The sequence below is a fragment of the Phycodurus eques genome, chromosome 23, assembly GCF_024500275.1.
Source record: "Phycodurus eques isolate BA_2022a chromosome 23, UOR_Pequ_1.1, whole genome shotgun sequence".
In the NCBI taxonomy this organism is placed as follows: Eukaryota; Metazoa; Chordata; class Actinopteri; order Syngnathiformes; family Syngnathidae; genus Phycodurus; species Phycodurus eques.
This window is the reverse complement of record NC_084547.1, coordinates 1,301,070-1,319,024: the sequence shown is the minus strand read 5'-3', so window position 1 is coordinate 1,319,024 and position 17,955 is coordinate 1,301,070. Positions and strand designations below refer to the sequence as shown.

General features: G+C 43.2%; 1 protein-coding gene across 1 annotated transcript in view; it reads right to left on the bottom strand.

Moving 5' to 3' along the window:
• The window catches only part of LOC133397726 (phospholipid-transporting ATPase ABCA1-like), a 67,437-nt gene extending 52,312 nt beyond the window's left edge, over window positions 1-15,125 (bottom strand). Inside the window, exons 1-13 of the mRNA XM_061668966.1 lie at window positions 14,664-15,125; window positions 11,729-11,822; window positions 11,510-11,651; window positions 11,307-11,434; window positions 10,072-10,199; window positions 9,110-9,307; window positions 7,240-7,326; window positions 6,976-7,165; window positions 4,073-4,212; window positions 3,826-3,942; window positions 2,322-2,519; window positions 1,632-1,837; window positions 730-906 (exon numbers count right to left, since the gene is read on the bottom strand). Of these exons, the coding sequence (XP_061524950.1) occupies window positions 730-906; window positions 1,632-1,837; window positions 2,322-2,519; window positions 3,826-3,942; window positions 4,073-4,212; window positions 6,976-7,165; window positions 7,240-7,326; window positions 9,110-9,307; window positions 10,072-10,199; window positions 11,307-11,434; window positions 11,510-11,651; window positions 11,729-11,822; window positions 14,664-14,729 (1,871 nt within the window). The 5' untranslated portion in view covers window positions 14,730-15,125. The remainder of the gene's footprint in view (window positions 1-729; window positions 907-1,631; window positions 1,838-2,321; window positions 2,520-3,825; window positions 3,943-4,072; window positions 4,213-6,975; window positions 7,166-7,239; window positions 7,327-9,109; window positions 9,308-10,071; window positions 10,200-11,306; window positions 11,435-11,509; window positions 11,652-11,728; window positions 11,823-14,663) is intronic.
• Window positions 15,126-17,955: the final 2,830 nt, after the last annotated feature.

Sequence of the window (17,955 nt, the reverse complement as noted above, 5' to 3'; positions counted from 1 at the left end):
ATACGTACTATGTGTTAAAGTACCTTGTGTCAAAAATACCATGCATCGATTGCACCATGTGTCAAAAAATACCACAGGACAAACAATACTACGTGTCAAACGATACTGTAGTTCATATAAGTTAGTAGTATGTGTAAAAAATACCATGTGTCAAACAATACGATATGTACCATGTGTCAAAAATACCATGGGACAAACAATACAATATGTGTCAACAATACTGTATGTACTGTGTGTAAAAAAAATAACGTGTTAAACAACCCTACGTGTACCATGTGTCAAAAAAATACGATGGATTAAATAATTCTGTAGTTTGTTTACCACGTGTCAAAAATACCATGGGATAAATGATACCATGTGTCAAACAATACTATATGTAACGTGTCAAAAATACCGTGGGACAAACAATACTGTGTGTGCTATGTGGACAATCAAGGGCTCACTGCCGAGCTCACTGGACTTTTGTTGCTAAACAAAACCACAGCACTTACTGAAGCACGTAAATAGAGGTGCAGATGAAGAAAATGAATTAAAGACAATTGTACCTCTGTCTCCATCATGTTGTGTTCACAATTTTATATGTACGCGCCTAATTTGCTGTGCGTCGCTTCTTGTAGTTTGGCTCCCTAATCGTCGTTTTGTTTTAAATGTTGCTTCCTCTTATAAAAATGTGTTTGTACAAATTGGGGCAATTAAACAAACACAAAAAAAAATGACGTTTGTACTCACGTGTCATCCACGTAGCAAGGGTACGGCATTTGCTGAGCGAAAACACCGAGGGGCTGGGTCCCGGACGTGTGCGTTCGTATGATGCCGTGGTCGATCATGTCCTGCAGGTAGGCGAAGCCTCCCCGAATATAGCGCAGGTCGTTAAAAGAGTTGTCTCGGGCCCCCGGAGACCATGACCTTATTAAAAGCAGACACATCGTCATCTGCGCTGGCAAAGGCCAAGCAAACGTGAAGCGAGGCTGTCAGAAACGCTGCCGGAGAGCGCTAGCGAGACACCGCCCCCCAAAAAAACACACTTCGATTTATAGGGCGATAACGTGATGGCTTTCTCAAAAAGTCCAGCCCTTTTCAAAAGTAGTGGGGGAAAACGCTGGAGACCCTTACGCATGCCACAGACAGAGACGCTACTATTGGGGAATTGATCACGTGTCAAACAGTAACGCGTGGCAAACAATTCCATGTACCACGTGTCAAGCAACAATACCAAGGGTCAAACAACACAATGAGCGCCATGTGTCAAACAATTGTATGTGCATTGGGTGTCAGAAATGCCATGTGTCAAACAATTGTATGCGTACCATGTATCAAAATTGTATGAGTACCACGTCAAACAACAATACCAAGAGTAAAAAAAACACAGTGTACCATGTGTCAGAAATACCATGTGCCAAGCTATTGTATGAGTACCATTGTCTAACAACAATACCAAGGGTCAATGTACTATGGTACCAAGTGTCAAAAATACCATGTTCCAAACACTACTATATATACCATGTGTCAAAAAAACACCATGCCCATGTATTATACAATCCTATGTGAACGCTGTTGATAAGGGGGCTGAATTTAGTGTGGTCCATTACTTTTTATCCATAGTTCAGCATTTCATCGGCTCTTTTACGTACCGTTCCTTCCTTTTGTTGGTGCGCTCCACCTCTTCGATGTCCATGCGGATCTTGTAGTGAACGTGAGGAGGGGGTCGGTTGGCGTCTGGCGGCAGGTTGACGAAGACGACGCCGGCCCAGTAGGTGTCGTTCTTGAGGAGCTCCAGTGCTTTGCCCACCAGCTGGTTTTCGCTGGGGGTGGCCTCAAACTTGTTCAGGTCCAAACACTGGCACAAAACGTGACACATTTGGCGCGGAAAGCTATGCAAGGGGACCGAATTGGAATTACGCCACATCTGCACTACTCAAACGTTTACAGTTAGAGTTAGTTTCAAAATAAGTTTGAGTTTAACCTCAAATCCTTAACTTTTTGGAAGTAATTGTACATTAACCCACGCGAAGCAGCAATTGTCTCGCCTGCCGACAAACCTGACTTCGGATTGCGTGCAAGAATTGTCTATCCACACGTGTTTGATCACACTGTGTCGAGAAAATGGGCCCCTGGCGCAAACTGTGGCACAGATCAATACGTCAACTGCGAGTGTGTGCTCACGCTGTCTTTGACGACATTAAAACTTGGCAAACAGCGAGGCCTCTCATGACACAGAAATGAGTGAAAAGATCTTTTTCGTGCGCTGAATAAACCGCAAATGCTTCGGCAACATTGGATGGGACATAAAGCTACAGAAAGACACCACAATGGATACATACGCCAAGGACGTCGGACAGAAGCTGAAGGATCTGAGTGGTGGCGTTGTAAAAGTCCCGCCAGTCATGGGGCGGTACCTCGGCAGGTCGGTCCTCTGGGGGGCCGCTGTACAGGAAGTTGGCGAGCAGGGCGGCGGTCCAGCCGGTGCCGTTAAGACGCTGGTCCAGGGCGGCGGCAAAACCCGGACTAGCCAGCAAAGTCTGACAACAGAATGTACGTTTGCAGATGCGACCTTACTTACAAACGAGTTACATTCCACAAGGTTCTTTGTATCTGGAATGGTTGGTAAGGACATGCACCATTTGTCAAACAATAACACATCAAACAATAGTATGCGTCAAAAATATAACGTGTACCATGTGTCAAATACTATGTACTATGTGTCGAAAAGACCGTGCGTCAAACGATACCATGTTTCAGACAATACTACTCGTCAAACCTACAAACAACTGACTGAGTCATGCATGCGACGTGACCCCGATAGATGCTTCCCTTCAGTCCGTTCAACTAGGGATCCCAATGTTTATAACTCGAATATTTGTAAGTAGGGTAGCGTCTGATTTGGATATCATTTTCATTTGATGGGGAAACAGGTTCCTGACCCGTGTTCACGCTGTTGCCTTTTAGTGCCTCTGTTTACGGCCTTTCTTTTCAGCTCCGGACCGCAGATGGACTCGCCGGCCGCGGTAATTGGTCCATCAAAACTAAAACACGTCTGCGACCTTGAACGACCTCAGCTGGCGATGACGGAACGCTCTCCGAGCCGGCGGCCCGGCAGCGCGGGGCGGCGGCGGCGGAGAAAAGAGCAGAGCGGCGGTGCTGGTGGAGAAAATGAAGACAAAGGAGGAATGCAGGCCCATTTGTGTAAAGGTTAGGGCTAGGGTAATGAATACCGCGGCTATGTGGAGCTCCCGATGTCTGCTTCCCTCCAGCTGCCTATAAGCTCATTTGGAGTGACACTAGAGTAATGTCAGTGTCAAGGAAATGCTGCAAGAGCGAGAAGGGGAGGGAGGAAAGGGATAGAGGTGGAGGCAAAGTGTCCATGTCCTCTACTTCTATAGATAATCCCTTCTGCCAGGATGAAAATTATCCCGTACTTATCCATAATTACTTCGCTCCCTCAGTTCCCATACTGAACAGGAGACGCAAAAAACTGCATGCTCTTCCCTGTCGTGTGGATGCATCATAAGTCAGTCTTTTTGAGCCATCAGTGGACCTGCAAAGTCCTGGTTTGGGTACGAGACCTCGTTGGAGGACGGCGGTGGTGCTGTGGGAAAACTCACCCCTAACATTTTCTAGGTAGAACACAACTCAGTCATCGGTCAGTATACGCAAAACGTTTCCACTGCTCCAAAGTCATGTGGAAAATATTACCTTGCGTCAAACAATATGATACCCCCATAGATACCATGCGTCAAACAATCGAAAAGGTCGATCTGAAAAATTTCTTGGTGGAACTTCATGGTTGATTAGCACAATCTCTATGGCACAATAAAGCTATTTTACCCGTATTGTGTTGACCTGCGGGCTGTTCTGAAAGAATTCCCAAACACGTGGCCCCAGTTCGTCCCACGTGTCGGCAATTTCTTTTAACGTCGCCAAGGCACTGAAGGTGCTATTAGCCTGAATGAGAACAACAAAAAGAGAAACCAATCAAAAGCAAGCTGCATTGAATGCATCGATCGGAACGAGGCGGGCGGGCTCGCAACTATTGGCCGTGGTGAGCCTGCACCTGTGTCAATATGTTTATTACCTCTTTCACGATGAGGCGTGCAGCTGGGGAATTGGGTGTGAAGAGGATTTTTCCTCGGAAAACAAACTTGAAGGTGCTCCAGAGGTAGCGGAGACTAGGGGTTCCCTCCAGAGTCTCAATGAGGGTTTGACAAAAAGAACCTACAGAAGCCATGGTGAGAAGGAAAAAAAAATAAATATGAACATAGAGTTTGCATGATCTAAACCTATGGTTACACAAAAATGATTTCAGGAGTATACATTGCACTGCTCTAAGAATATGTATTGTATTACCACCTAGTTCACCACTAAATGCCGTCCATGGGATTTCTTTTCACCTGAGTCCACAAATGGGAAAAAAACAGCTTTTCATACAGAGAGAGAATAGTGCACAGCAGTAGCAGCATCATTACTAATTTAACTAGGCTGCCTATGTGAATACCGGCAGGTTGAGAGAGCCGCAAGCGGGTTAAGTGAGGACCTGCTACTGCTTTGCACTGCACTGCACTGGTCTCCGGAGCGTAATGATCATGTTCTTGTAGGGCTGCGCATATCCTAACAACCTAAACAACCTCACCATTGCACATCCTTATCATGTTCTTGTAGGGCTGCGCGTATCCTAACAACCTAAACAACCTCACCATTGCACATCCTTACAAGTCAACAACATCACAAGTACACATTCTTACTATATATGTCCTCACAAGTAAATATCCTCACGAGTACACAACCTCACAAGTACACATCCTTACAGGTCAACAGCCTCTAAGGTCCAACATTCTCTTTTTTTTGTTCTTAGTGAGCAGTTTTTTTTCCGCCATCGCCCCTCAGGGGAGATGTTAGCAGCCATTTTCAGCGCAATTAAACGTGAGCCCCCATGCCAGCCCGCCGCCTCTCCCAGGTGCTGCTGGGAGGTCGGCAAGAGGAAAGCTAATGGCCGCCCTCTACCCGGCCCATGGCCAGCTGTTCCCATCAAAGGCGGCAACAGATGTCACTTTGTGCAAAGGTGGCTAACCAAGATGCGCTTCTAATCATTAGCTGGCGATTGCAATACATGATCTATTTTTATGAGGCGCTATTGCAGAGCTGTTTCTTCCAATTATATCTGCTTTAAAAAGATGCCAAACATTAAGGTAGCAAAAATACGATAGTAGGACTTTAATGTCTGTGTTGTACAATGCCTTTGTGAGCGCTTTTACACTTCCAAAGCAGTTGTAATTGGCCATTTATGCACATGGGCGCGACACATTCCCGGATCCATTTAAGTCTAAGAAAATGCCAAAACAGCCATTTGTGTGCTAACAGACACGGAGTGCTGATTTCGTCTGGATGACAACGTGTTTGTGCTCATTTGTGCTGGCACCAGCACGCCTTTGCTCTTTGCCGTGCAACTTTTTATTTCCCAGGGAACAGAGGCGTCTTATTAAAATGTAATTGTGCGCCGCTTCCTCCTTGCGAGAAGCTTTAATGAAACGTCCAACACGGAAGATCTAATTCTCGAGGATCTTATGGAATTAAATTGACCAACCAGAAAGCCTGCGGCACATTTAACATTTGGGAGTGGACGTCGGAAAGAATAGGAGACAAAAAGCGCCTTTGAAATCTGCAACAATGCTACGCCGATGCTACGCCAATGCTTTGCCCCTCAGGCCTTGGCCGTGGAGCCCGAGGTTGTTTTTGCGGCACGGCTAATGCTTAACAAACAGCCGTCATTCTGTTTGCTTTCCCTTCTGCTGACGAAATAACGCAGAAGCTTGTTTTCTTCTTACTCCTGCAGCCAAATCTAATAGCTCATTTGATGTATCCAATCACATGCAGTCACAGTGCTGCTAAACGCCCCACTGCAAAACAACCTAGATGAGCTCGGAAACATTGGACGTGTCGAGCGTGTCAAGAAGACACAAGATGCATCCTTTTAGGTAAACAGCTTGAGGATGGATCCTTGAAAGGAAAACATCTCTACAGGTAAAACAAACTCACAAAATGTGTGCATACACAGCCTTATACCTTACAAGTACACATCCTTTTCAGTAAACAACCTCACAAGCCTCGGTCCTTCAAAGAAAACATTCCTACAGGTAAAACAACCTCAAAAGTATACATCCTTACAAGTAGACAGCCTCACACACACGAACGCACATCATTACATGTAAAGCAAGCTAATTCAAATAGGGCTGGGAAAAAAAAAAGAAAATGTAATAACTCGACTTCAAAAATAGGTTGACAGAAAATGTCTGTCTCAAAGCTCTACCGGGGAAAAAAAAATACGTTCAGCCCGAAACATATTTCAGCACCGGAACCCATGTATCACATGGACATGTTTTGCAGACGGACGCAGTGTTGGGCCTACGATAAACTGAATGAAAACAGTCAATGAAAATGACAAAGGAGCGTGACACAGTTAGAAGTGTAATGTACATATGTCATGACAAGTACGAGTGAGCTGAATGGTAGTTAGGTTTTTTGGGTTTTTTTTAACCTCAAATGGTAATCGCTAGCACGCTAATGGTGATTGCTAACTGTTTAGCATTTTGCCGTCTCAACTTTTGTACACCAAATGTATCAACACCAACATCTGCAGTTTAAGGCTCGAAGTCCATTCCTTATAAATGAGGATATGATGATTATTCGATCAATAATCAATAGGAGAATCGATTCCAAGAAGATTCGATAGTGGCAGCCCTTCTAACAAGTGAACCCCTCCAGAACACAACATCACAAAAATGTCCTTACTAGTAAAAAAAACCTCCAAAGTACGCATGATAAAAGCTTCGCGACAACACAACAGCCATGTTTGAGTGAGCGCTGGTGTTTCATAGTCCTTGATGTTGATTGAATACTGGAATAATGCATTCCGCCCATCTTGGCCAACATAGCTCTTACACAAATGTGGATATATTATCAGGCTGTTGCGAGGAGACCTACTGGAAGTGTTGCGCTCGCTGGAGATTGACTGGTTGCTAACCACTCGTGTGAGCGACAGGGAGCCGAGGGTCATGTTGGTGGAATTGGAGTCAAGCTGCTTTCCACACAGAAGCATATTGACGCTGCCAATCATGTCCCTCTGGAAATCCAGCGACCCTGCGAGGATCACAGAGTTCTGCAAACGGCGCACCTGGATTAAAAAAGACAGAAAAACATCATTTGATCGTATAAATAAAAGGTGTTTTACGTGACTGGAATACTAACCTCCTGGAGAACGGGGAGGGCGTCTGCCGTGGTCGTCGTGAGCAGCGTCGTCACGCCGACGGCATCCAAATCCAAAGCTGTAGGCAGCTGGTAATATTATAGGATATATTATATGATAAAAATACTGGTAAGTCTGCATTCCTACAAGCAAACAGCAGCAGAAGTACACACTCAAACAAGTCAAAAACCTTACAATAAACGTCCTTACAAGTAAAGTACCACAAAGGTACAAATCCTTCGAAATACACACACTCATTAGTACACATCATAACAAGTCGCTGTGGGAAACATCCAGCTGTTAAGGCCACCATGCAATTATTAAACCCTCCGAGGAAGGAAGTGCGCTTACAAAAAAAAAAAAAAAAAAAACACACAAAACAATTTGATAACATGACGGCCTCTGCCATTCACCAGCTCAGTGATAAACTCTGACTTGCACTCGTTGTCCTTTCATTCACGCTGTTGTTGTTATCGCCCTCATTCCGCATGTGGGCCTTTAAGTGCGATAGCTTGATGTTCTATTCCATCCATTTGCTGACGGCACCCAGGAGCTTTTGTTTTTTTTTTTTTCCTGCGGCCTATTTTGTCCGAGACGTTTCTTGTCCTGGCTGTGGGCTGAAATTGTTCAAATAATCTCTTCTCTAAACTTCCATGCCTTATCACTTATTTATTGGATTTGCTGGGCCATACATTTTCCCTCCAAGATAAACTCAAACGAAAAAGTGCGGTGTTGCATAATCCCAGCGGGAACTCTGGGATTTAAAAAGAATTGAAGAGAACATCGGTTCTAATAAATATTTCTGGCGATGGCATGTATTTTAATAACATCATGGGGAGCCGCAGAGGTGCGTATGAAAATGAAGCTCCTGCTATAGGAAGAAAAAAAGAAGTTCAAAAATATAATATACTTCAAGAAATGCATCTATACAGCACTAAGGCTGTTTTAGTGCTTTGCCCTTATACGAATATTAACTGTGGTTAATTAATTTTTACACTTACCCTAACCCCAATCCTATTTTAACCTTAACCCCAACCCTGACCCTCTCCCGAATCGTAACCATAACGTATAACTCTGTCCTACCTGACCCAAGCCCAACCCTACCTTAACCATACGCTAACCCAAGCAGGAACACTAACCCCGAACTCAGGGGTCCGGAACCGAAGGCTCGCGAGCCACATGTGGCTGCATTGAAGACTGCATCTGGCTCGCACATAAATCTTACCTGATGATTCTTACTTAACACGAACAATAATGAATAATTCTGCTGACATTTTAAAGTGAAACATTACAGAAATCACAACGTTAAAAATAATGTTCAAAATACAAAAGATTCTCCTGCATTTTAATCCATCCATACATTTTCTACCGCAATGCGGGTGGCTGGAGCCAATGCCAGCTGTTCAGTATAACAACGTTATTAAAATAATCAATTCAGAGATTTATTATATGATAAAATTGTCGGTCTTCCTTAAAAATATCACACTTTTAGTTGTATTTACTGTTAAAAAATATTATGAGGCTCTCACGCAGGCTTATTTCATTTGTGGCTCTCTTTGCCAAAAAAGGTCCCTAACCCTTCCTTGAACCCTAACCCCAAACCTTATCCTATCCCCTGTCTGAACACTAACCACCAACCATAACCTACCCCGATTCCCAATTTACCCATCACCGTACCCCTAAACTCAATGCTACGCTAACCCTATTTCTAACCATAATCCCGAACCACATCCCATCCCATGACCTAACCCTAAGTAAAAAAATATGACCTTACTTCATATCAAGCATCCATAGAAAGAAGCTGTTTTAGCTAACAAATTTCTAAGAAAGTCTTTTCATGAAAACTTTGTATCAACTCAAAAGAAGGCTGACCTGAGCCAAGACTTTGCTCAGGTCCAGGTTTTGCAGGAGCACTCGCTGGGTGTCACTGAGCTGCTGAGGGCCCAGGGAGCAGCTTGCGTTCTGGAAAGCCTCCCTGTCTAACGGGCTGGCGAACTGGATGTACTGGTTCAAGTCTTCGCCCTTGCACAAGACGCTCCACAGGTGACCGGGTGTCGGGACGCCTGTTGTCTTGAGGCGAGAAAACGAGACAATTTAACGTAAATTTGGGAGCTCTTAATCATTTCATTTGCACGACCGTTTCTGTTACTGTGGCTGCCATTTTAAGTTACCAACTGCATTGTCTCCAAATGCAGTGGGGCTTTGACTTACAAACTGAATTTGTTCCATGACCACACTTGTTACTCAGAACACGTGGATGTCAAATTCTCTTTCCCAATTGAAATTGGTTCCTTCTGGTGTGTGTGCCTTGACCACCAGGGGGCAATATAACTCATTCGCTGCCAGCCCTTTCAGTTAAAATGGATACCTGACATCTATAGCAGTGAATAACACAGACATACGGACCTACATGTAGAAAACACTGAGTAAGTTGCAGTAATATTGTGTTTTTCACAGTGGATACGTAATATATGCCTTTGTGTATTTCTACATGGTGAGTCAACACGTGTTGCTGAATCATTTGTGTTCAAATATCTGATGCTTAAAGGGTCATAACATCAACATCGATCCTAGTTTCGTTGACCTGTTTATGGCATTTGGCATTGCGTGTTAGCATTAAGCTAGCGGACTTCAAGGCAAGGTTATGTGGCCGTTTTAACGAACGAAGCGACACCTCGACACCTCGTAACTTCAAAAACACTTTTGAGTTAGGGCACCTGTGAGTCAGTGCATTCCCTTTCCAGGACATTTCGCTCAACTTCCAACTTTATGACTTTGTATGTGTTTTAGCAGGTGCCACTGTACTGTTTTGCTGTTTTTACAGTCATACTCACCGGGTTGACAGAAAGCTTAGCGGCCATGAGGCTCTCAACCACCAGTAGCGGCACTGACAGATTCTCTCTCAAGTGTGTCGAGAAGGTTTCGCCTTCTTTCAAAATAGTCGTCAGTTGAATTGCTTGTCCTTGAACAGAAAGAACGACCATTACCGGGTTAACACAGACCGAGCCCTGTCGCAAATAGCGAATAACCACAATTGCTCATCCACTCCCTAGAAATTGCGTTTTTAGGGAGTGGATAAACCATATACCACCAACGCTGATCCCAAAACAGTGTACCATGGTTTCAAACTCATCTTCCAACATTACCCTTAAAAATAAATGGCTGACAGTTGATTTGATTTTGAAAAAAATATACTGCACATGAAGGTGGGCGCATACATGTATATGTGGTGAAGACTCTCCCTAACTTCCACTGGCAACGCAGGCTAAGTTTAGCTCCTCCCGACAGACAAAGCTTGTCTCTCAGTTGAGAGGTATCATGGCATGATACTTCTTTGACACCAATTCCTATTTGTACAGAGATTTGGCAACATCTTGTGGCATCTTTGGGTGTTTCAGGGAATAACTGGGTAGAGGTTCCACAGATAAAAAAAAACACAAATCGGGGAATTGTTTAAACAGTGAAGCGTGACTATTTGGAGCATTACTGTAGTTTAAAAGCAATTCTTCAATCAAGTAACTTCGTCATCCAAAACCTTTTCATGGTTCCCCATCCGTCGTTCTTGCTAACGACCTTTTTGTCGTCTCACCTCAGACGATGCATCCCATTAATTATGCTCCTGCTCGAATCTTTGATGGATTTAATCTTGTATATTACAAGCTGGTGACCCCCGAAATGCAAATGTACCCCGCCGGTTGTTTGTCGTACGGCGGTGGCACGCCTCCCCTCTTTGCCTATTTACAAATTAGATAGCACGGGGTAGGGTGGAGGGGGGGGGATCTGAATAGTGTCGCGCCAAATGGGCCTAATGCAACGCAGCAACTTATCAAGACAAATGATCTGTCAGTCTGCATGCAAAATGGCGTCGTAAATAATCACGCCCCGTTGTTTTTGAGGGATAAATGAGAACAACAAATCCTCAGAGGTGTCATCTGAACAACAGTGATACTTTTCCTTGGTGGTGAATACTTGACAAAGACATAAGAGGTGAAATTGTCGCACTTTTCCATGACTCTATTGATGCCTGATTATTTCGCTCATAGAGCACTTGACATTCAAAAGCTCCTACCGTTGCCAGCGTCAGCTGGTGACAAGACCGAGGCCCATTGGGTGACGTCATCGGCCAGTCGTTGCGCCTTGCTGAAGATGGATCTGTTTACCAGGAGGTTTTGCAGCTCAATCAGCACCCTGGAAATTCTGAGTGGACGAGGTCGTCAATTTAACATTCATGCATGATACTCTTAATGTCTTGTCTTCAAAAGGACACCTTACATGGAGTTATTAAAGTTGTTGACTTGTCCCGGCGTCTCCCCTGGCGTCGGATGACTCAGACAGGGATTGTTGATCTCGCATACTAGACCTTGAATCCAAGGCAACATCCCGGCCGATGGCATGGCTTTATTCGGATAGTGGCCTACAGAAGCAGAGCGCCCACTCTTTCAGAACTAGTAGACGATGTGGATCCAGAACACAAGATGATCTTCGACTTACATTGGCCTTTGTTGGTCGGCTCGTTGGTGAAGCGCACCCACACCAGGATGAAGAAGAGGAACAGAGGCCAAACGATTTCCACAACCAAGCGCACCTGCACAAAAGACCCAGATGCTCGCCTTTACATGGATTCAGAATAGGATGAGAAATCCTGACCGTAACCCAAACCCAATCCCTTACCCTTTAACCCTAACACCAGCCCAACCGTCAACGTATCCTCAACCACTATTCTGCTGACTAACCCTCCCCAATCCCTACCCCCCACCTCAAGACCCAAGCCTACCCGTACCTCAAACCCATACTCTGACCCCAACCAAAACCCTATCCCGACCCCAACTCCAACCCCACTGTCGACTCCTAATCATAAAACAAACAATTAAGATGGTCATCTTTACATGACAGCTTTACCCTAACCCCAACCTCAACCTCTAAACCCCCTGAGACTAAACGGAGTGGCTTTGTATCTTTATTCTGAACAAATATTTTTTTCTCTACTGCGTTTAAAAGGTTGTGACATAGAGATCGCATTCTTTCCACCTTGGCGGAGGTCTGCTACTCCCGACTGGGCGCCTTTCTTGTTCACTGATTTACAGGTGAGACTTCCCACGAGATATTGGAAATTGCAAAAGAAATGACTGGGGGAATTATATGGACTTCCTCATTGTCTTTGGGAATTTGCCACTGGACACCCGCGTCTTTGTGAAGAGATAATCTCCTCCTTTGAAATTATGTGAAAGAGCGGACCATAAAATCAGTGCCGTGCCTGTTATAAAATGTTAAAATGCTTGGCGAGGCATTCATATAATTGGTCATTAACCTCTACAGGACCTCCGCAAGCACTGTTGTCCTTGCCAACTCCCACTGGTTTGCGCTTGTCGTCGTTTTTCATTTTGACGTCGCGCAAATACCCTACATTCCGTACACAAAACTCCCACTGTCCGCCTTCCCTTTCCCGAAGGAAAAAAAATAACGGCATATTTCTTTCGGCTGCATCCCGCTCTCCACAGATGCAAAGTTGTAAAAATGCAATTGAATTTGGCCTGAAGTTACTCTGACAAAGTAAGGAAATGAGTGAACGCTATCTCCCCGTGAAGACGCCTTTTGTTCTACAGCGGCAACGGGTGCGCCGCTGCGCTGGCGCCCCTTACGAAACAAGTGGGCGGCTGCGACTCCCACTCTACTGCCAAGGTTACAAAGGAAAACACAGAACACCCGAAGGGGACGCCACATTCTTTGTCACAACGTGCTTCAACAAATGACCCCGACAATTTGCTCCAGAATACACGATGTTATCGCCCGGCAGTGCGTGACCTCTTATCCAATTGTGCTGATAATAGAGTGGCAATAAAATTCTTAATATAACGCTGGGTGATCATGTGACTAGACCAGTGCATAGTGCACGTGGTGCGTCATGTCTTATTTGAACGCTCTCAGAGGAATATTTTTAGATGGAATAATGTTTTGTCCCCCTTCTGTTGCCAAATAACTAAAACATTTAAAGTTCCTCTGAGTGAGGGAACCGTTTTTTCCTGTTTCATAAAAAAGCCCGCAAAGGAAAGCAGTATAGAACATTATCTGTGATATTTTATATAGAATATTTGTTTTCCCGCTTCTTAAGATGGAATAATGTTTTGTCCCACTTCTTCCAAATACGTAAAATATTTTAGGTGCCTCAGGGGTGTACCTTTTTCCTGCTCGGTGAAAAAAATCCCTCTGGGTAATATGGAATATTTTATTGTACGCGGAACAATATTTTGTTCCGCTTCTGTCGCCAGATTACCAAAATATTTGAAGTGTCTCTGTCTCCATTTTCCTATTCAATAAAAGAGCCCTCATAGGATGTAAGAGATATTATATTTTATGTAGAATATTTCGTCCCACTTGCTGGAGAAATATTTTATGATTAATTATAGATATTTGAAGTGCCTCTGAATGGGGGAACCTTTTGTCTGTTGAGTGAAAAAAAATCCCTCTGAGTAATATGCAACACTTTGTATATTATCTTACATTGAACAGTATTTTGTCCCGCTTCTGTTGCCAAATAACCAAACCATCATGAATTCCTAAACCCCGCTTCATTCAAGTTGGCATTATACCTTATATTGCTCGAATATAGTTGCACACTAACATCAACCCAATACCAACCCAAAATAAATGTTCAATCGATAATTTAATATGCAAAAAAATATATCGGGAATTTATTATGCTGTCGTGGAATAAAATGGTAGAATACGGCGGCAGCATGTGGAGAGTACATCAAAAGTGCGCTCACGCCAAACCTTTTTGTCTCTTTTGGTAAAAAGCCCTCAAGAGTAATGTACAATAATTTCAGCACAGTCTCTTGATCAAATAATACTTTGTTCCACTTCTGTCTGCAAATAACCAAAATATTGCAGCGAGTGAGTGAACCTTTTGTCGATAGTGATGCGACTCACCTCTCAAAAACGTGCCAACACAATGAATGACAGTGGATCAAACGAATCAAATTGCCTTTTTTTTTTTTTTTTCTCCCCCTCAATGAGAAGAATAATCGAGATTAAATTTGAACAAATCAGAGGTCGAGAGCTTTTGTTGGTATTTTATTCTGGGTTGCAGAGGGCCACAAAGAGACTATGCCCTTCAAAGCAAACTCTTAACGGTTCCTCTTCCCTGTTCATTAGACCAAAAGCGGACTTTGTTAGTACTACAATGCGGGCTGTGTAAGATCATGTGCACATGAACGAGATGTCCCAAAATTGAAGGTGACACCTTAAATTGGTCGGCATTAAGGTGAGATTGAGAGGAGGGGGCGGGGCGTTAAAGGCGACTTAGATCCATCGGGGCAGATCCCACTTCACACACAAAATGCAACGGCGATATCCTCCTAAATTGAATTTGCAAAAATCAAACAAAGCGGGGCGGGTCGGGTCGGGTCGGTTCGGTGGTGCGGGTGTACCTTTTGTCTCTTCCGGAGAGTGAAGTTCTTCCACAGGAGCAGAGCGAACTGCGTCGGGAGACCCATTACGCCTTATCCCGGCAATAGCCTGCCAACACGTCTCTATGGCAACCGGTCCACTTAATAAACCCCTGCAGGGGATAAAAGCCAGAGTTTGGTTTATAATACAGACTAGCGGCACATCTTGGGCTGGGGGGCTCAGGGGGTGCAACTAATCATTCACTTCCCCGGGCTTTGGGTTTTACGGTGTAGCACCTGCTCTTGGAGTTAATATTATTATTATTACTATTATTATTATTACCTGTTGTGCTCAGCAAAACGGGAGCTTCCTGTTTTGCATGGTCCCCTAAATATTTAACTTGTAATACCACCAGATGCTAAAAAAATATATATATCGATATTTTGTCCCACTTCTCTCACCCAAAAATATTTGACGTGCATCTAAGTTCAGTGCGGTTACACACCACTGAACTACAACCTCAATAATACAGTGTACATTTATTATTAAATCAATAACTCGTGCTTATTATTTGTTCCAAGGCCTTCTGAGGAAAATTGAGACTTTTAAAAAATAATATTCCACATGGAACACTATTTCGTCCTGCTTCTATCACCAAATAACCATGCTATATTAAATGTCTTTAAGTGGGGGGCGATTTTTCCTGTTCGGTAAAAAGCTCCCTGAGGAATATAGAACCTTTTCTGTAATATTTTATATGGAACAACATTTTGTCGCACTTTTGTCGCCAAATAATATTTGAAGTAAGTCTGAGACGGAGAAACGTTTTCCTTTTTAGTTAAAAAAAAAAAAAGCTTTTTTTTTTTTCTTCTATATTTTATATGTAACATTACTTTGTCCCACTTCTATCGCCAGATCACCAAACTGTTTGTTGTGCCTGTGGCTGGAGAAGCTTTACATTTTCTACATCATAGTTTAAAGTTTAGACTTTTTTGTTCACAGGCCATACATAGACCTTGTGTTGTAAGGTTTTAAACCACTGGTGTCAAACTCAAGGCTCGGGGGCAAGATCTGGCCCGCGACAGCAAATCATGTGTGTTCCACGATTCTTGCTCAAATCTCTACCAAAATTCCAAATTGTCATATATAATAAATAATGCTGCGATATTGCAAGCATTTTTTTTGTGTGACCAAATCCCTTTTAAAGTAACTTGAACTATAGTTGACAAAACTATTGTCCTTTGACTCGGCTCTCAAAAATATCTATCCATCGAGCTGTTGCGTATAAGTAATAATATGATGAGGCAATTAAACATTTACATGGTTTCATCGTCTGACAATGTGGCCTGTGACAAAAATGAGTTTGACACACGGTAGTGAACAGTTTACTTCCCTAAAAAGCGGACCGCGGACACAAGGTGAAGCGGGTGGGAACGGCCATGTCTTTGGCCCACGGCGAGTGTGCCACCGCTTCACGCGCCATTTCCTCTTCCTGCAGCGCCTTCCCCTCGGTGCGTTTCTATTATTTACAGCAACGCCGGCCGATGTTTTATTTACCGTCATTTAGCCTCGATACACTGGGTCGTCTTCATTCCTGAATAGGCAAATTAGCGCTCCCCTCACCTACAGCCTGAGTTTGCCCTAATGCCTTTGTTATTGTTCGCACAGTGTCTGTGCACATGATTTTCCATCCTCCAGAGGACTCAAGTGGCGAGGGAGAATAAGGAGACTCTGTGAGTGGCATTGTTGTTGTGTTGGAAAGAAAACAGGAATAAATTACCATTCAATTTTAACAAAGGTAAATAATATTCTACATTTTTACCCATCTTTTCCACTAATTAATAGCAAAAAGTAATTCTAAATAACTGTAATAAAAATACATTCTTTACTACAGTATTAAAAGTCGGTTTTTTTTTTGTTTGTTTGTTTGTTTTTTTTAAAGGATAGTTTCCACCAAATACAAATGTATTTACACAACTGCAGAGTACCAGGTGTCTTTTGGGAGTGGGGGTATTTATTTGTGTATTTCCATTGCATCCATTTATTTGTAGAAAAGCGTTTTTATACAGGATATTTTTTAATAATAATTCAATCGCAGTTCCAGGCAAATCTTCATTTGAAAAATTTCATTTTTATTTACTAAAGTGCAGCGTACCAGAACATCATTAGGTGGATTTCTGGCTTCATGGACTTCGTTTGAAAGAAATGTATTTTCATTCCAACAATAATCTTAAATATTATACGGGACATTTGCACGTTATAGTTCATTCATATTCCCACTGAAATAATATAAATTAAATAGTCTAGATTGAACACCAGTACATAATACCACTACTCCTAGTAACTACTATTAGTAATGGTTAATCGAGTAAAATAAAATTCATTGAAGCTGGAAAACATGTTGGCCACGTAAATGATTAACAAGGAAGCGCGCTTGCCAGTTAAAGTTCGCTCTGACTCAACAAACACGTGAAACGCGTCGGAAAACAGGCGCAAAACACGGGGGCAATTTCTTTGAAATGTCTCCAAATAATGCGAGAAGACCAACGAGCCAGCTGACGCCATACAGGCCGTTGAAAGTCGTACCAGAAACATCGGAAATCCAGCTTACCTCCGAGTTGATGTTGTGCCATCAACACATCTCCGAACATCTCTTTGTTTCTCTCCGGCTGACGGCCGGCCCACCTGGGTGTCGTGTCCTTTTACCTGCACTCGTAAAGTATGCAAATGGCCTCTCGTGACGGGAGCCATGGTGATGTGCACACAGGCGGCCTCCGGGGTCTCAGTGGTAATAACGTGCTATTCTCGGCAAACGGTGACTACCGGTATATGTCGGGGGAAAACACTAGCGCTGATGATACGGACCTGGCTGGTCCATCAGTATTCACGACCACCAACGTAGGTGATTCGAGGTCTCCATGGCAATGCCAGATGATATTCTGGTCTTTTGTAAAATTGTTATATGGAGATACTTGCGGTACTTGGAAGACGACTTTTGGAAATGGATTTGGTTACAATTACAAATTTACAATTACTTTCGCAAAGTAATGTAACTACATTATGATTACTTTTCTTTCTTTTGAATGAATGCATAAACAGCACCCTTGGATGTTTCTTTGAGAAAAGTGGATTGAAAGCATAGATCATTTTTTGGGGAATTAACCACATATTTGTTCTTTGTGTAAATAATAAACTGTTAATAAAACATGATGAAATGTAAATCCATTCCAATAATGTCTTTGTTGCATTATATGTGTATAGCATATGGAAAACCACCATACATACCATACCATATTGACCTAATGACAAATGTGCACAATTTACAATATCGCT